At 38.3% G+C, this 20,650-nt stretch overlaps 1 protein-coding gene across 2 annotated transcripts in view; it reads left to right on the top strand.

Moving 5' to 3' along the window:
• Positions 1 to 20,650, top strand: part of CNTNAP5 (contactin associated protein family member 5) — a 982,292-nt gene that overhangs the window by 231,804 nt on the left and 729,838 nt on the right. For both annotated transcript variants that reach the window (XM_081576090.1, XM_081576091.1), the window contains exon 3: positions 14,179 to 14,372. In XM_081576090.1, the coding sequence (XP_081432216.1) occupies positions 14,179 to 14,372 (194 nt within the window). The remainder of the gene's footprint in view (positions 1 to 14,178; positions 14,373 to 20,650) is intronic.

Below are 20,650 nucleotides of genomic sequence, written 5' to 3' on the forward strand. Positions count from 1 at the left end.
ACACGTGTCTCTTTCAATTCTGGCTTCCTCAGTGTGTATGCCCAGTAGTGGGATTGCTGGATCATATGGCAGTTCTATTTCCAGTTTTTAAAGGAATCTCCACACTGTTCTCCATAGTGGCTGTACTAGTTTGCATTCCCACCAACAGTGTAAGAGGGTTCCCTTTTCTTCACACCCTCTCCAGCATTTATTGTTTGTAGACTTTTGGATAGCAGCCATTCTGACTGGCATGAAATGGTACCTCATTGTGGTTTTGATTTGCATTTCTCTAATAATGAGTGATGTTGAGCATCTTTTCATGTGTTTGTTAGCCATCTGTATGTCTTCTTTGCAGAAATGTCTGTTTAGTTCTTTGGCCCATTTTTTGATTGGGTCGTTTATTTTTCTGGAATTGAGCTGCAGGAATTGCTTGTATATTTTTGAGATTAATTCTTTGTCAGTTGCTTCATTTGTTATTATTTCCTCCCATTCTGAAGGCTGTCTTTTCACCTTGCTTATAGTTTCCTTTGTTGTGCAAAAGCTTTTAAGTTTAATTAAGTCCCATTTGTTTATTTTTGCTTTTATTTCCATTACTCTGGGAGGTGGGTCATAGAGGATCCTGCTGTGATTTAGGTCAGAGAGTGTTTTGCCTATGTTTTCCTCTAGGAGTTTTATAGTTTCTGGTCTTATGTTTAGATATTTAATCCATTTTGAGTTTATTTTTGTGTATGGTGTTAGGAAGTGTTCTAGTTTCATTCTTTTACAAGTGGTTGACCAGTTTTCCCAGCATCACTTGTTAAAGAGATTATCTTTTCTCCATTGTATTTTCTTGCCTCCTTTGTCGAAGATAAGGTGTCCATAGGTGCGTGGGTTTATCTCTGGGCTTTCTATTTTGTTCCATTGATCTATATTTCTATCTTTGTGCCAGTACCATACTGTCTTGATAACTGTGGCTTTGTAGTATAGCCTGAAGTCAGGCAGGTTGACTTTCAATTTCACTTCTCCATTTTCCCTTTGAAGATCTTATGAGTCATTTTTTTTGTCTTGTTTTGTTTTTTTTCTTTTCTCTATATGTCTGAAAACAGAGTGTCTTATCTGTCTGCTCAATCTTCTACACTGCTTCACTCATGGGTGGAACTCAATAATCATATATTCATTAAATGAGGAATAAATAGTCCACTAAACATCCTGTAGGTCTGAACAGCCAATGGATAGAATTAAATTGTACTGATTTGCCAAATTAAAATAAAGCTCAGCTTCCACTACTTTATAAGAGAAATTCTAACACAGTACTAGCCAACAGAAATTTATACAAAGATTGGATATTCTATAATTGTGCTGCCTAACAAAATAGCCACTAGCTACACACAGCTATTGAAATATAGCTAATGCCGTTTAGCAACTGAAGTTTTCATTTAAGCAAAGTTAAATTTAAATAAAGTTAGGTGGCTAGTGGCTACCATATTGAGCAGTGTAATTCTAGAATCTTTCCAAATTTGATATACGTGACCCTCTCACCTAAGTCTCTAAAAGTGCCTGGGTGTTTTTATGTGTGTATGAATCAGTCCTTGTCCTGCAAGGGGCATAAATGTGAGATATCCTCCTTGGGACCAAACTTTACATTTTTGGAATTCCAAATATCCTCCTGCCTATCTTTCTCACTTCTTATGTAACTTCTGAACTTTGAAATGTGCAGTCAGATACACTTTTCTCATCCATGAGGACTTTCCTGGTCCACTCTATATAAGGGAACATAGTTATAGCAGGACATCACAGAGAAACTAAGTAAAGAGTATCAGAACCCTTCCAAGCAATAATACAGGTTTCTTCCAAAACACAGGCAGGTGTGTCCAAGGAGACACACTGTCACAAAGGCTATTAGTGTCTGTATTTCTTGGACTTCACCACTTCACTATGAGAACAAGACCTTAGAAGCTGAGCTGAGATGGAACTTCCTGTTCAAATTATTTCTGAGGCAATGATCTCTGGAGACAGTTTGTGCTGGAAGATGGCAGGTGGTGGAAGAAGCTAGCAAGATATGTGATCTCAACTGAAATTTAGGGATACCAAGGGGAAGTTCTAGACCACAGATTGCACAGTGAATATCAGTTACCTTGAGGCATTGGGAACCACATTTAGAACCTTGTACTCATCCATAATTGGGGTACACTAGGATGGGGAAGTGGTAGCAGACAGTTAGAAGAAGGAACAGACAATTCTAGTTGTCAGTGAGCACACAGCTGGAGATTGACTGCATCTGCTGAAGGGGATCAGAGTGGAGCCTTAAGGACATCCCCAGCAGAACAACTTCTGACCCCAATAACTACACCTTTCCTTCTCTGCCTTCTTGACTTTCTATGGTCTTAAACATGGCCACGCCCTCCAGGAACGAAGGAGGAACCAATCAATACTTGACCCAAATGTCCTCCAGGTTTGTTAATATAAACCAAAGTGCATTCTACACAGTGGAATTGAGCTCACTCACAGGGCTGGCTGGCTCGTGGATGCACCATGGATTAACTTCCCTTTTTTCCCTGCCTCATCTCCATTGCCCTCATCTGGCTTCCTAGGGTCAAGTTCCCAAGTGAACTCAACTCCATGACTCCTAGTTGACTTTTGAGGAAGCCAAACTAAGTAACCCACATAGAGTGCAAGCTTTCCCCTGCCTCCACCAGGTATTGCTCCTAGGAATTCCTTAATTATGATAACAGGGTCTCATTTGGATCCAAATTCTCCTTCTTTTACATCAATCTCCTCTTATGGTTTTCTTTTTTTCTCCCTGCAAATTGGCCTCAACATGCTCAAAAGGCAAATGAAAATATGCTCAACATCTCTAATTCTTGAAGAAATGCAAATCAAAACTACAATGAGTTATCACCTCACACCGTCAGAATGGCCATCATCAAAAAAAAAAATCTAACAGTAATTGCTGGAGAGGATGTGGAAAAAAAGGAAACCCTCCTACACTATTTGTAGAAGTGTAAATTGGTGCAGCCACTATGGAAAACAGTATGAGATTCCTTGAAAAACTAAAAATAGAACTACCATATGACCCAGCAATCCTGCTCCTGGGCATATACCTGGAGAAAACCATATTTTGAAAAGATACATGCACCTCAATGTTTGTTGCAATGTTGTTTGCAATAGCCAAGACATGGAACCAAACTAAGTGTTCAATAACAGATGAATGGATAAAGAAAAAGAGGTACAACAATGGAATAATATTCAGCCATAAAAAGAATGAAATAATGCCATTAGCAGCAACATGGATGGACCTAGAGCTTTTCATCCTAAGTTCAGTAAGTAAGACAGACACAGACAAATGTCATAAGATATCACTTATATGTGGAAGCTAATTAAAATGATACAGATGAACTTATTTACAAAATAGAAACAGACTCACTGACCTGTGAGAAATCAAAATTATGATTACCAAAAGGGAAACATAGAGGGAAATGATAAATTAGCAGTTTGAGATTAACACATACACACTATTCTATATGGGACTTCCCAGGTGGCTCCGTGTTAAAAATATCTGCCTGCCAACGCAAAAAATGTGAGTTTGATCCCTGGGTCAGCAATATTCCCTGGAGAAGGGAATGGAAACTGATTCTAGTATCCTTGCCTGGGAAATATCATGGACAGAAGAGCCTGGCAGGCATCACAAGTGTTGTACGGGACGTAGTGACTAAACCACCACCGCCCACTACTATATATAAAATATATAATCAAGAAGGACTTATTATATAGCACAGGGAACTCTATGCAATATTCTGTAATAACATATAAGGGAAAATAATCTGAAAAAGAATGGGAATTTATATGTATACATATATATATATGTATATATGTAGGTATGTATTCAGTTCAATTCAGTTCAATCACCAATCATGTCCGACTCTGTGAACCCATGGACTGCAGCACGCCAGGCCTCCCTGTCCATCACCAACTTTCAGAGCTTACTCAAACTCATGTCCATCGAGTTGGTGATGCCATCCAACCATCTCATCCTCTGTTGTCCCCTTCTCTTCCCACCTTCAATCTTTCCCTGCATCAGGGTCTTTCCCAATAAGTCAGTTCTTTGCACCAGGTGGCCAAAATATTGAAGTTTCAGCTTCAGCATCAGTCCTTGCAATGAATATTCAGGACTGATTTCCTTTAGGATGGACAAGTTGTATCTTCTTGCTGTCCAATGGACTCTCAAGAGTCTTCTCCAACACCACAGTTCAAAAGTATCAATTCTTTGGTGCTCAGCTTTCTTTATAGTCCAACTCTCACAACCATACACGACTACTGGAAAAACCATAGCTTTTACTAGACAGACCTTTGTTGACAAAGTAATGTCTCTGCTTTTTAATATGCTGTCTAGGTTGTTCATAACTATTCTTCCAAGGAGCAAGCATCTTTTAATTTCATGGCTGCAGTCATCATCTGCAGTGATTTTGGAGCCCAAAAACATGGTCTGTCACTGTTTCCACTGTTTCCCCATCTATTTACAATAAAAAGCTAGGACCAGATACCATGATCTTAGTTTTCTGAATTTTGAGTTTTAAGCCAACTTTTTCACTCTCCTCTTTCACTTTCATCAAGAAGCTCTTTAGTACTTCTTCACTTTCTGCCATAAGGGTGGTGTCATTTGCATATCTGAGGTTATTGATATTTCTCCTAACAATCTTGATTCCAGCTTGTGCTTCATCCAGCCCAGCATTTCTCATGATGTACTCTGCATATAAGTTAAATAAGCATGGTGACAATATACAGCCTTGATGTACTCCTTTCCCTATTTAGAACCAGTTTGTTGTTCCATGTCCAGTTCTAACTGTTGCTTCCTGACCTGCATGCAGGTTTCTCAAGAGGCAGGTCAGGTGGTCTGGTGTTCCAATCTCTTGAAAAAGTTTCCACAGTTTGTTGTGATCCACACAGTCAAAAGCTTTGAGTAGTCAACAAAGTAGAAGTAGATATTTTTCTGGAACTCTTGCTTTCTCAATGATCAAACGGATGTTGGCAGTTTGATCTCTGGTTCCTCTGCCTTCTCAAACCTTGTCTAACCTGATGAAACTATGAGCCATGCCATGTAGGGCCACACAGATGGACGTGTCATGGTGGAGAGTTCTGACAAAATGTGGTCCACTGGAGAAGGGAATGGCAAACCACTTCAGTATTCTTGCCTTGAGAACTCCATGAACAGCATGAAAAGGCAAAAAGATAGGACACTGAAAGATGAACTCCCCAGGTTGGTAGGTGCCCAATATGCTACCGGAAATCAGTGGCGAAAAAACTCCAGAAAGACTGAAGAGATGGAGCCAAAGCAAAAACAACACCCAGTTTTGGATATGGCTGATGATGGAAGTAAAGTCTGATGCTGTAAAGAGCAATATCACATAGGAATCTGGAATGTTAGGTCCATGAATCAAGGCAAATTTGAAGTGGTCAAACAGGAGATGGCAAGAGTGAACATAGACATTTTAGGAATCAGTGAACTAAATTGAACTGGAATGGGTGAATTTAACTCCAATGACCATTTTATCTACTACTGCGGCCAAGAATCCCTTAGAAGAAATGGAGTAGCCATCATAGTCAACAAAAGAGTCCAAAACGCAGTATTTGGATGCAGTCTCAAAAATGACAGAATGATCTCTGTTTGTTTCCAAGGCAAACCATTCAATATCACAGTAATCCAAGTCTATGTCCTGACCAGTAATGCTGAAGAAGCTGAAGTTGAATGGTTCTATGGAGACCTACAAGAACTTCTAGAACTAACACCCAAAAAAGATGTCCTTTTCATTATAGGGGACTGGAATGTAAAAGCGGGAAGTCAAGAAATAACTGGAGTAACAGGCAAATTTGGCCTTGGAGTACAGAATGAAGCAGGGCAAAGCTAATAGAGTTTTGCAAGAGAACATACTGGTCATGTGTATACACACACACACACACATATATGACTTACTTTGCTGTACCCCTGAAACTAACACAATACTGTAAACCAACTATTTGTTGTTCTTGTTTTAGTTGCTAAGTTATGTCTGAATCTTTCATGACCCCATGGACTGTAGTCCAACAGGCTCCTTTGTCCATGAGATTTCCCAAGCAAGAATACTGGAGTGGATTGCCATTTCCTTCTCTAGAGGATCTTTACCACCCAGAAATTGAGCCTGTGTCTCCTGCATTGGCAAATGGATTCTTTACCACTGAGCCACCAGGGAAGCACACCAACTATACTCCAATATCAAATAAAAATTCATGAAATAGGGCAACTCCAGATCTTCCTACTGTTTTTTACACAGTTCGAAGCCCATAGGGTGTTTGATTGAGTTCCTACTTACTTTTCCCCCAAGAGGCTCCCTAGTCCCTAAATAAATGTCTGAATAGAAGTTTTGGAGCCCTGGCCAGAGCCATCCAGCAACACCTAGATCCTACCACATGTGTCCATGGGCAAAAGGATAATGCCCAGTTACCAGCCAGTTTGAAATTGCCCAGTTTCAGCCAACAGCCTTCCAGCCTCAGAAGTCCTTTCCCAGCCACACGTTCTGTTCTACATGGAAGATCTACATGTGTTGTGTCTAGGTGTGAAGGTTATGAGCATGTTTGTGAATGTTGATTTTACTCTTACCCATAAAGTGTACTATTTATAGGAGAGTCCCAGCAGAGACCTGTGTATAACATTTTATGCCCATTTCCAGTGTGTGACATCAATCCAGTCTCATTTCCCTCTCTGAGTTAGAAGTGGAAGTCAGTGTAGAAATGGAGGTAGTTTTGCCTTCTCTACCAGTTTTTCTGTTATGTGAGTGGAGCCTAGCCTAGCATGTAAATTTAGGTATAAGTACCATGGTTTTCCAGGTTGAACAGGGAACTGGATCTCTTGTCTTATTTAAACCTTGGTTAGAATTCTCCCTAAGAATACCTACTTGCTTACTTAAGACACTGATCCCTGTTGAAACCTGAGGCAGGGTTGAGAAATCTGCAAAAGTTGGTTGGAGATCAGTGTCTCCACATAGTCTGGGTAAGCTAGGTTACCCTTTAAGCCTGGCTTATTCCCTGGTAAATGGAAGTTAAAATACTATTGCTGATGGCTATAAGAATCAAGTGAAACACTGAAAAAGAGGTGAAGTGTAAATTATGTTTCTAGAGACAATTGCTATTATAAACAAGGAAGAAGGTGAGCATGCTCTGTCCATGTTGCTGAGAGGCCATGCAGCTGTGTGGTTAAGAACTTGGCTCTGAGTTCCAGTTTTCTGAGTTTGAATTCCCTGTTCTGCCACTGACCAGTTGTGTGATCTTGGAAAAGCTGACCAACCACTCTGGCCTCAGTTTTTCCTTCTGTTAAGTGGGGATAATGATACTAGTATCAATCATGCAGAGCTCCTGGGAAGATAAGTGAGGTCAAGGTTGTCAAGTGCTTACAGCTGTATTGTGCGCTGAGAAAGGACTATCCTACAGTCAACTAATATTATAAGTGAGTGAACACTCCACGGGTGTACAGAAAGGATATGATGATCAGAAGCAAAAGGATTAACTGGTAGTGAAAAAAAAAATTGTCCAGGCAAGAAAGGAGATGGGCATTTCTGAATTCACAAATTTTGAGATTTTGTTTTTAATTTTAAGTCTGACTTTAAGTTACCATCTATTTTTACGGGTGAGGGATTGGGGATCAAATTGGAGGAGTGTCCATCTTTAGATCCAGAGGCAATTTCATTTTGCTTTTTTGTTTGTAATCATCAAGAATAGCATGTTGCGTTTAAACTAACTTGGATCATGAAACAAATAAAGAATTCAACTCTTCTCAGTAAAATAGTAGAACTGAAACTTCAGAAGCTCTTTCATCCAGTGTCTCCCAAACCACTCAGCATGTCATGAATACCTTTCTCAAGATACAGTTTTATGGATTAGGCCCCTGCATCGGTTATCAAGGAGTGAACCAAAGAATTTGTCATCTTCACAAACATTCCAGGTGCTTTCTGATGATGGAGCACAGTTGAGAATCCCATCCAATCTAACCTCAGGACCTGAGCTGGATCTTGAACCAGATTTCTTGGATTTCATTTCCATCTTCTCCCCTAAAGTGAAATCACACAGCATATAGGGTATGATGCTTGGAGTGTGCTAAGAATAAACTAAGTGATAATCTTCAAATTATTCAGGATCCCATGTTCTAGATTCTACACAAATCTAAGGTGAAGTTATTTTTCCCTTAAAACTATACTTTTCCTTTGAAATTTCATTAAATTCTTTTCAATTCAAAATGTAGGATTTGTGGGAACTGTAACTGCAGATTATTGATACAGTAGCCACAATTACAGGGAGCCCTGCCTAAGTTAACACCTGCAACATGCCAAGTGCAGGTTTCTGTGTGTATGTTACACCTCGACCTGGAGAACAATTAAGAAACAGAAAGCTAGTGTGGGTACAGTGTGTCTTAAGAGTAACTGCAAATAGTATCTTCAGGCTACTCTCATCATTTGTGAAAACATATTTATTGTTTGGTGGAAGGAGCAAAATTTTTGCCATAGTAACCACATCATCCCTGAGTGTCTTGCCTATTAGCTGTAATGCTGGGAGCATCTTCAACAGCAGGGGAAAGGCCTTAGCAATTATCACCCAGAGAGTGCCCCTCCATTTTAAGAGTTTAGGCTGAAGCTCCTGGGTTTGGAAACTACTTAACTTGATATGTTAATGAATACTGACATCAATTATTCCAATTTGGTTAATTTGGGGAGGATTAATAAGCTATGGTTTTCTACTGTGGGCAAAAGGAAGCTGTGATTTTCTTTAGATAAATTTGAAGGAACATTTTCACCATTACCCACTCCCCCTTTTGTTTTGTTTGGATTTGGTTTGGTTTGGGTTTGGGTCAATCTTTTGTGATTGTATTCTTTGAGAGATAGTGGGGAAAATGACTTATTTTCTTTCTTCTATCACTGGCATAAATTGTTATCATATATAACTATAATAAGAATACTTAGAATAAATGAAGGAAAAACACTAAAGTAGACAAGGAAGTCTAATTGTGGACACAAGGGTAAAGGGAAATAGGTAAGGTTTGAGGATTTTTGTATCAAAAATTGTGCTGGTCACACAGAGTTCTATATTATACCACTGGTTCTCAGGTCACTACATATATTCTTCATGCAATATGGCATGGAAAAATGACTCTTAGTTTATGAAAGAAAGACATGCTGATAATAAAAATTAGGTTATATGCAAAAAGCATAAAAGAATAAAATTACTCAAATTTTCATCTCTCAGAAGAAATCACCATACACATTTCTTTTTTATCATGCTTTAATACTGTTAAGGTGATACAACTTACACAACCTTGCTTTTTTCACTCAAGAAAAGACAGGTCTCAAGAAATGGGCAGCAGGAAAAATTGAGTTGAAATAAATGGTAGGTTCAGAATAATTGTAGATTTCTTGGAAAAATAATATCTCCTCCTACTTGGGTCTCCCTGTCAGTTTTGAGAAGTTGAGAGAGGATAGAATCGATTGGGAATTGTCGACATATTCGTCACTGCAAGGTTGAGTGATAAAAATATACTACTAGAACTGGTAGATCAGAATTTGTGCTCAAATGTCTCCTCCCTGTGTTTTCCTTCTTCATTGATTTTTGGGCTGTTAGAATGTTTTTCTGTTATATAATTGTCTCAAATAGCAGTGCTAGAGTCATGAGTTCCAGGTGTTCTACAACCACTGGATCTCAGTTTCCCCAACTATAATATAGGCATTATTCTATTTACTCCACAGGATATTCTATATGTATTAAGATAGGTTAAACTGCAGTGTCAAATAGATTTCAACATGCAATAGTTTAAACAAAATAAGTCTTTAGTTCTCGTTAATAATGTAGTTAACATGTTGATGGTGCAGGAATCTAACATCTTTCCACGCTGAGATCCTGACATCTTCTAGGTCCTTGTTGGCTGCCTCCATCATTGGTGAAAGGAGAAAGCAAGTGGGGAAGGTGGCATATCTTCTTTCCACTCACATTTTTATTGGGGAGAACTTGTACGTAAAGCTATAACTTAAATGGTACTGGGAGCTGAAAAGTGCAGTTAATCCATCCACCCTCCATAGTCCTATTACTACAAAAGGAGGAGAGAATGGATATTAGTGAATATCAGTAATATCCAGCAACATATTCACGTCTTGCGAAACACTGAATAAAAGACCTTCCAGAGTGAGGACTGAACATACTTCCTTTCATTCTTTCCCTGCATTTGAATCTACTCAGGAGAGTGGGAAAAAAAAATCAAACAAAAGGTTAAAAGTACTGTTGCTAAAATTTGGCCAGATTGAATCTCAGAGAATGACTTGGATCAAGTAGAAAGAAATAGCTTTATTGAAGGCCCATGTTTACTGAAGGAGTCCAGGCAACTAGTGCTTAAAAGACCTGAATACCCCAAAGGATTTCAGAGACAGGTTTTTAAAGGCAAGGTGAGAGAGGGGGGTCCTGTGTGGGTGATCAGCTCATGGATATTCTTCTGATTGGTTGGTGGTGAGGTAACCGTGAGTCAGCATCATCAAATTTCTGGTTCTAACTGGTCTGGGGTCTACATGCTTATGAACAGCATATCATGAACTTCATCCACCTGGTGGGGATTTAAATATCTGCAAAACAGCTCAAAGAATGTGACTCAGACTATCTATAGTGCTTGAGGAGAAACTAAAGTTCCTTGACTTTGTTTAATGGCTAAAGTGTTATTATTTTGCCTCATTTCCTATTTTCCTTTCTTTCTGTGTATTCTCATTTCTCTAATTAAATTTATTTGTCTGTAATGTTTGTTTACAGACAAATGGCAGGCAGAGGACATGGGGTGGGGGGAGTCTATTCTGAGAAGGCCTTATCAGGTCCTGCTCAGTTAGAGTCATTGCTATTTACTGACTAAGTCATGTCCAACTCTTTGTGACCCCATAGATTGTAGCACACCAGGCTTCCCTGTTCTCCACTATCTCTTAGAGTTTGCTCAAATTTGTGTCCATTGAGTCTGTAATGTTATCTAACCATTTCATCCTCTGTTGACCCCTTCTGCTTTTGCCTTCAATCTTTCCCAGCATCAGAGTCTTTTCCAATGAGTCAGTTTTTTGCATCAGGTGGCCAAAGTATTGGAGCTTCAGCTTCAGCAAGAGTTTTTTCAATGAATATTCAGAATTGATTTCCTTTAGAATTGACTGGTTAGATCTCCTTACTGTCTAAGGTACTCTCAAGAGTCTTCTCCAGCACTACAATTCAAAAGCATCAATTCTTTCATCACAGTACCAGCTAATTATTGGGAGAAAAGCAATTGATAACTGTTAGAATATGCCTTATGGCCGGAGTAAGGCCCACTTCATGTTCTATGCCCACCTTGTTCCCAACCCCTTTCCCAGGTAGTGTCAAGCTCTCTCTGCAGTAAGCAGCTAGATGGGGCTCAGAAAGTTCTCAATACCAAGAATGGGTCCAGTTGGCTCCTCCTGAGATGGCAAGAATGTAGTCTGGGACATGACTAAAATGATTTTCAATGACATAGGTTGAAATCAAAAGGGATTTATTGGTTAACCCTTCTAAATTAAAAAAACCCAGTCAGTCAACCAATCCAATGCCCTGAGCAAGATTCTTAATAAAAAGTTCTTATTTCTTTTTCTTTAGTTGAAGTATAGTTGATTAACAATGTCATGGTAGTTTCAAGTGTACAGTACAGTGAATCAGTTATTTATCCATATATATCTTTTTTTTTCAAATTCTTTTCTATTATAGGCTATCACAGAAGATTGAGTATAGTTCACTGTGCTATATATTAATAATAGATCTTTGTTCTCATAGTCCATATCTGTTAATCCCAAACTCTAATTTATGCATCCCCCCTTTTCCCTTTAGCAGCCATAAATTTGTTTATATGTTGGCAGGTCTATTTCCGTTTTACATATACATTCATTTGTAACATTTTTTTAGATTCCAGATATAAACAATATCATATGATATTTGTTTTTGTCTGGCTTACATCACTTAGTATGATAATCTCTAGGTCCATTCCTGTTGCTGGAAATGGCATTATTCCATTCTTCTTTGTGGCTGAGTAATATTCCATTCTATATACGTACCACATCTTCCTTATTCACTATCAGTTGATGGACACTTAGGTTGCTTACACATCTTGGTTATTGTAAATAATGCTACCATGAACATTGGGGTGCATCCAATGCATAGATATTCTACAATAGGTCCCACTCAGGATTCAGATGCCTTGTAGACTCTTGGGTCATTAAGAATGAATACATACCTCTTTGTTCCTATGTAAAATGAAAACAGAAAACTTAGGCCACAAGTCTTTCAAAGAAGGAAGAGATTATATGGATCTTCTGCAGAGTTCCAGCGTGTCGCATGATAAAATTTCAGGGCCCAAAGGCTTAGGTTTATATGCTAGAAAGTTCCTGTGTCTGAGACATATGGACTCACAGGGAGACCCACGGCTGGGACCTTCTCTTTCATGTCTCTCTGAGATGTTGCATGTGCTGTTTTCTTGGCCCTTGTTGGTCTCTCCAACTTTGTCTCACCTTGTTTGCTGGGAAAATGACCATGCTTGCTTCAGCTTGCAGCTCCACTATCACTGTCTCTTGGTCTTTCTGATCACCTACTGAGTCATTCTGTAATTTGTGCTTCTATTGAACCTTGTTTTTACTTCTCTGAAAGTTTTCTTTCACACCACATTATATATTTTTGTTTTTGTGTCCCTCTCTGTCATTACCCAACATACTCCTGATGCTCAGTGAGGATCTGTTGAATGAGTGATCACTAACTTTTCAAAGACATAGTTAATGATCATGAATCTTTGCATCCGCAGAAAAATGTCTGGCCCATGGCAGATTCACAGCATGTATTTGGAGAGAGCTAAGGATCAGGGAAAAGAAATGGAAGAATGAAAGAAGAAAGCAAAGAAGGGAACAAGAAAAGAACAGTAAGACAGAAGATATAAGTCATGTTAAAGGTTAAGGTTGTAAAAAGATAGAAAGTAGATCAAATAAATCTCATTAGGAATCCAGAAGAAGAAAACTATAATAAGAGAGAAAAAAAAGGAAGAATCATAGAGGAAACAGCATTTGAGTTGAATCTTAAACCACAAAAGAGAATTTAATGGAAGAGGACAATGAAAATTGGGTCAAGAATGTTTTGTGCGTCACTGTTTACAATAGCCAAGACATAGAAGTAGCCTAAATATCCATTGACAGATTAATGGATAAAGAAGATGTGGTCTATGCATACAAGGGAATACTACTCAGCCATTAAAAAGGAATGAAATAATGTCATTTGCCATTTGGATGGACCTAGAGATTATCAGAGGGCTTCCCTCATAGCTCAGCTGGTAAAGAATCCACCTGCAATTAAGGTGTCCCCAGTTCAATTCCTGGGCCAGGAAGATCCCCTAGAGAAGGAATACCCACTCCAGTATTCATGGTCTTCCCTGGTGTCTCAGATGGTAAAGAATCACCTGCAGTGTGGGAGGCCTGGGTTCGATCCCTGGGTTGGGAAGATCCCCTGGAAGGGGGCATGGCAACCCACTCCAGTATTCTTGCCTGGAAAATCCCATGGGTAGAGAAGCCTAGCAGGCTATAGTCTATAGGGTCACAAAGAGTTGGACACTACTGAGTGACTAAGCACAGCACAGCAGAAAGATTATCATACAAAGTGAAGTCAGAGAAAGATAAATATCATACTATATCTCTTACAAATTGTATATAAAAAAGTCATACAGATGAATGTATATACAAAACAAAAATAGACTCACATACATAGAAAACAGCCATGGTTACCAAGGGAAAACATGGTGGAGGGGAATAAATCAGGAATTCGGGAACAGCATACAGATCATACACTATATAGGACCTACTGTATAGCACAGGGAACTCTACTCAAAATTCTGTGATAACCTAATTTATTTAACCTATAAGGGGAAATAATCTGAAAAAGAATGAATATATGTATAACTGAATCACTTTGCTGTACTCCAGAAACTAATGCAACATTATAAATCAATTTGTAATCCAATAAAAATTTTTTAAAGTAACAGGGGTTTATGAAAAGAGGTAGGACATGTTTTGGGGTTATAAAGACATTTTAGCTGAACACTTTTTTTTTGCTTTGTTTTGTTTTGTTTTTCCCTTTGAGAGGTGAAAGTCGTGGCTCTGTGAGATGTTGCTACAGCTCTCTCTCTCTCTGATCCTGTTCCAGGAACTGGCGGTTGGTCCCCAGCAAATTCCAATGCTCAGCAGTGGCTCCAGATGGACCTGGGAAACAGAGTGGAGATTACAGCAGTGGCCACGCAGGGAAGATACGGAAGCTCTGACTGGGTGACGAGCTACAGCCTGATGTTCAGTGACACAGGACGCAACTGGAAACAGTACAAGCAAGAAGACAGCATCTGGGTAGGACATCTTTTCTCATCAGCTGAATAAAAATGAGATGCGATCATGGTAACCAGGGAAAGTTTCTGTCATTTTACTCTCTGCAGATTGCCAGTAGCTTGATAACTGTTGAGTGCCCATTCAGAAATAATTAGACTTTGTCTAAGTCCTATCTCCACCATGACTCCAGTTCGGAGGGAAATGAGTATATCTGTTACAAAAAGTTGAATGTTTTCCTCTTTTTACGGTAACTTGGGAAGTTCACTGACTGGGCCTCGGTTCTTTCTTCAATAAAAACAGCTACACCACAGAAGTCTGATCGTTAATGAGAAGGTATTGGTTGACTGAACATACATTTATTATTTATTTGTTTATTATTTGCCAAGTACTTTACGTACCCTGCAATGATGGAATTAGCTCAATTATGTAACTCAACCAGAGTTATCTAATCTTGACCTGGGGCTCCATAGCCTGGTCTGATTCTAAAGCCACTATGTTCCCATGCGTCGATTCAAGTTTTGAAAACAATTTAAGAGGTTATAAATACAAAACAAATATAAATTTTAGAATGATTTTGCATTTACAGGCAATCTTCAACTTGGAAGTAAAGGACAGTTTGGTCCAAGTTGTAGAAAAAAAGTTCCTTCCATACCCCTAGACCCAAGCTCTTGATCCCAAAGAACACATGAAAGACTGTCCCCAAATTACAAGGTGGGGAAAGGGAGTTAGAGACAGAGAGCAAAAGGCACCCAGAGGAGATTTCAGAAATTCATGCACTAAATAAAATAATGTATTAGTTCATGTTGCTTTTACTTTAGGGAAGAAAACCTCACCAGACATTTATTTTTTTCTAAATGTATGTACTTAAAATGTGAAGATTTGGCAGTTGATCACATTATCTTTTCTTCTCATAATCTTCTCAGATTTCTTCCCTCTTAAATCAATCCCAATTATACTTTCAAATTGATGTTGTTTTCACATGCATTTTTCTGTATCGCTCGCAATCTTTTGGAAAAAAATTCTACTTTATATTCACTGTTATTTGTTAATTGCCCACTCATCACTATTCTTAATTGAAATAATAGTAAACTGTGGATTAAGATTAGTTATGGCAGACTGAATCTGGAGGCTATTATAGTAGTCATCTTTATTTTGAGTTGTTTGTCATATTAGGTGATAATATTTATACAGAATGTGGATTTTCTTTATTTTACAAATAGTCTTTTTTGGAGACTAGTATTTTTTTTTTTTCAACTTTGAAGGCCCCATAAATTTTACAGGTTTTTTTAAAATTTGTTTTTAGTTTGAAAAGAGAAATAAATACTCTTTCCGTTTTGAAGAACAATTTTAAGGTTTTATGTTGACTCGAGAGGGACAGATAGACATAAGGTTATTTACTTTCTTTGGCATTTTCAATCAGAAATGACTGTTTCTCCGACTGAATTGAAGTTTTGAGGTCTTTTGTTTAAATATTTTTAAAATCTTGAGTTTCATTTTCTTTAGAATGAAATAACTTGCTTTCAGCTTATCATATGGATCAGGACATATTTCAAGGATGAACAGTTTCTCTGGGCTTACTTCCACAAAATCCCAAGCCCCTTAAAGGCAGGGGTTTGTCTTATAGGTCCTTGCAGCCTCCATGACAATTGTTATTGGAGACATAACATGAACTATTTTTTGGATGGTTATTGCAAGAACTGCAGAATTACCAGGACTTTCAGAATCGGAGGAAAGGAGACTGTTCCTGTCCCTTACCTCAGCCTCAAAATAGCCTTGATCTTTGGAAGGAGGCAAAAGTTGCTAGGTGGGGAGAAGAGAAGAAGCAGGAAACCATTGTACACAGTGGTAAATTCTAGCTAAGGCCTCCCCAGATATACTTACAATGCCTTCAGAGCACTTGGGAGAGGAGGCAGCCTCAGGACCAAATTGTCAGATGCAAATTACCAGGAGGAGAAAAGACCTGTGATGGGATCATCACCACTCCAGTGACAGTGGGCAGGGATGTCATGATGAGCCATGCACAGTAACAAGGCTCTATTGTTGAAAAAAAATGCATGTCCTTTTATATCACTATTGAGGAAACTAACAGCTACTGAACAAAAATCACACATTTCATTTATAAGCAAATGCCATTCTATATACATACAAAGGTGTTATAAATTCTGGAGATTCAGTATGAACATCTCTGTAAACAAGAGGCATGAGGCCCACAGAGACCCACAGAGGCTCACATAATCATACTTTGGTGGTGACAGACTGCAAAACTAAGATTGGGTCCTAAATATACTCTATTGCCGAACTGTACTTTCTATTACTTCTTTACTACACTGATTTTTTTTTTTTTTCTGTTTTCACAAAACTGATTTACTTTTCTCACCTTAACCTTTGTCGGACCCACGGCAAAAGAAGGATGGTAAACTCTATTGTCTATTTCATGTGCTACTTTTAAAATACGAAAGTGAGCACTAATGTGATATAACTGTGTTTTTCACAGATTTTAAATAGCGCTCAAATCCTCTGAAACTGTATATAGGCCTTATAGAAGGCCATGAAACAGAGATTCAGAGTATTTTACCAAACATCTCACAAGCATATGTAAGATCTCACTTGTGTCTACTATTCATTGATATTTCCATCAGATTGTATTACTGAATAAATAGGTTACCTTGAGAGTTTTTCTTTTTTTATTTTAAATTTAAAATTATAAATCAGACTATAGATTCACCAGAGTTAATCCTGATAAACAAGATGAAAGCAATAACCAAACAAGCAAGTTTTGAAAAGACTCTTTAAATGATTTAACTTTTCAGAAAAAAGTCTTTACCCCACAACATCAATACAAAGTATCAACTTGATTAAGAATGCTGTATCACAGAAGTAGAAAATCTCTTGAATAAGACTTTCACAAGTCTTTTGAAGATCTTCAATTTTCAGATGAGATGGAGTTTGTAATGTTTATTTAAATTTGATTTACCAAGCAATGCAACTATAGCATTGTACCCCTCGGATGGAACACAAATTTACTAGTACTCAAGAGGCTTATTTTATTTTGCAAAGTTTACTTCAGAACAAGAATCCTGGAAATATACCTGCACAACATACAGCAGTAAATATTTATGCTCTAAAAAATCCAATTTGTGGTATTTCTGATCTGGCACTGAATGGAATGTTCAGGAATGAGGCCACTGAGCAGCTGCTTAATAATGGATTATGATTTATGAGTAAGCCAGAGTTCCCACTTCACTAAATAATCAGATGTGAGAGTGTCTCAGGGACAAACCTAGTAAGACTTTTAGAATCTTCAGTTCAGTTCAGTTCACTTCAGTCGCTCAGTAGTGTCCAACTCTTTGTGACCCCATGGACTACAGCACGCCAGGCCTCCCTGTCCATCACCAACTCCTAGAGTTTACCCAAACTCATGTCCATCGAGTCGGTGATGCCGTCCAACCATCTCATCCTCTGTCGTCCCCTTCTCCTCATGCCTTCAATCTTTCCCAGCATCAGGGTCTTTTCAAATGAGTCAGCTCTTTGCATCAGGTGGCCAAAGTATTGGAGTTTCAGCTTCAACATCAGTCCTTCCAGTGAACACGCAGGACTGATCTCCTTTAGGATGGACTGGTTGGATCTCCTTGCAGTCCAAGGGACTCTAAACAGTCTTCTCCAACACCACAGTTCAAAAGCATCAATTCTTTGGTGCTCAGCTTTCTTTATAGTCCAAATGTCACATCCATACACGACTACTGGAAAAACCATAGCCTTGACTAGACAGACCTTTGTTGACAAAGTAATGTCTCTGCTTTTTAATATGTTGTCTAGGTTGGTCATAACTTTGCTTCCAAGGAGCAAACATTTTTTAATTTCATGGCTGCAGTCACCATCTCCAGTGATTTAGAAATGCTTTTAGATTTATTTGTTTGTTGTTTGTTTATAAAATTCTTTGTATTTTTCTGTATTTTGAAATTTTTTTTAATTAATTTATTTTAATTGGAGGCTATCTACTTTACAATATTGTAGTGGTTTTGCCATACATTGACATGAATCAGCCATGGGTGTACATGTGTTCCCCATCCTGAACCCGCCTCCCACGTCCCTCCCCATCTCATCCCTCTGGGTCATCCCAGTGCACCAACCCTGAGCACCCTGTCTCATGCCTCGAACCTGGACTGGCTATCTGTTTCACATATGTTAATATACATATTTCAATTCTATTCTCTCAGATCATCCCACCCTTGCCTTCTCCCACAGAGTCCAAAAGACTGCTCTATACTCGGTGTCTCTTTTGCTGTCTCTCATATAGGGTTATCATTACCATCTTTCTAAATTCCATATATATGTGTTAGTATACTTTATTGGTGTTTTTCTTTGTGACTTACTTCATTTTTATAACAGGCTCCTGTTTCATCCATCTCATTAGAACTGATTCAAATGCATTCTTATTAATGGCTGAGTAATATTCCATCGTGTATATGTACCACAGCTTTCTTATCCATTCATCTGTTGATAGAATCTAGGTTGCTTCCATGTCCTGGCTATTGTAAACAGTGCCGTGATGAACATTTGGGTACACGTGTCTCTTTCAATTCTGGTTTACTCAATGTGTATGCCCAGCAGTGGGATTGCTGGGTCATATGGCAGTTCTATTTCCAGTTTTTAAAGGAATCTCCACACTGTTCTCCATAGTGGCTGTCTAGTTTGCATTCCCACCAACAGTGTAAGAGGGTTCTCTTTTCTCCACACCCTCTCCAGGATTTGTTTGTAGATTTTTGGATAGCAGGCATTCTGACCAGCATGAGATGGTACCTCACTGTGGTTCTGATTTGTATTTCTCTGACAATGAGTGATGTTGAGCATCTTTTCATGTGTTTGTTAGCCATCTGTATGTCTTCTTTGGAGAAATGTCTGTCTAGTTCTTTGGCCCATTTTTTGATTGAGTCGTTTATTTTTCAGGAATTGAGACGCAGGAGTTGCTTGTATATTTTTGAGATTAATTCTTTGTCCATTGCTTCATTTGCTATTAGCTTCTCCCATTCTGAAGGCTGTCTTTTCACCTTGCTTATAGTTTCTTTCATTGTGCAAAAGCTTTTAAGTTTAATTAGGTCCCATTTGTTTAGTTTTGCTTTTATTTCCAATATTCTGGGAGATGGGTTATAGAGGATCCTGCTGTGATTTATGTTGCAGTGTGGTTTGCCTGTTTTCCTCTAGGAGTTTTATAGTTTCTGATCTTATGTTTAGATCTTTAATCCATTTTGAGTTTATTTTTGTGTATGCTGTTAGAAAGTGTTTTAGTTTCATTCGTTTACAAGTGGTTGACCAGTTTTCCCAGCACCACTTGTTAAAGAGATTGTCTTTTCTCCATTGTATATTTTTGCCTCCTTTGTCAAAGATAAGGTATCCATAGGTGCGTGGATTTATCTCTGGGCTTTCTATTTTGTTCCATTGATCTATATTTCTGTCTTTGTGCCAGTACTATGCTGTCTTGACGACTGTTGCTTTGTAGTATAGCCTGAAGTCAGGCAGGTTGATTCCTCCAGTTCCATTCTTCTTTCTCAAGATTACTTTGGCTATTCAAGGTTTTTTGTATTTCCATACAAATTTGGAAATCATTTGTTCTAGTTCTGTGAAAAATACCATTGGTAGCTTGATAAGGATTGCATTGAATCTATAGATTGCTTTGGGTAGTATACTCATTTTCACTATATTGATTCTTCCAATCCATGAACGTGGTATATTTCTCCATCTATTTGTGCCCTCTTTGATTTCTTTCATCAGTGTTTTATAGTTTTCTATATATAGGTCTTTTGTTTCTTTAGGTAGATATATTCTTAAGTGTTTTATTCTTTTCATTGCAATGGTGAATGGAATTGTTTCCTTAATTTCTCTTTCTGTTTTCTCATCGTTAGTGTATAGGAATGCAAGGGATTTCTGTGTGTTAGTTTTACATCCTGCAATTTTACTATATTCATTGATTAGCTCTAATAATTTTCTAGTGGAGTCTTTAGGGTTTTCTATGTAGCGGATCATGTCATCTGCAAACAGTGAGAGTTTTACTTCTTCGTTTCCAATATGGATGCCTTTTATTTGTTTTTCTGCTCTGATTGCTGTGGCTAACTTCCAAAACTATGTTGAATAGTAGTGGTGAGAGTGGGCACCCTTGCCTTGTTCCTGACTTTAGAGGAAATGCTTTCAATTTTTCACCATTGAGGATAATGTTTGCTGTGGGTTTGTTATATATAGCTTTTATTATGTTAAGGTATGTTCTTTCTATTCCTGCTTTCTGGAGGGTTTTTATCATAAATGGA

The sequence above is a fragment of the Giraffa tippelskirchi genome, chromosome 3 (assembly GCF_054371585.1).
Source record: "Giraffa tippelskirchi isolate mGirTip1 chromosome 3, T2T-mGirTip1v1.2.pri, whole genome shotgun sequence".
NCBI classification, from domain to species: Eukaryota; Metazoa; Chordata; class Mammalia; order Artiodactyla; family Giraffidae; genus Giraffa; species Giraffa tippelskirchi.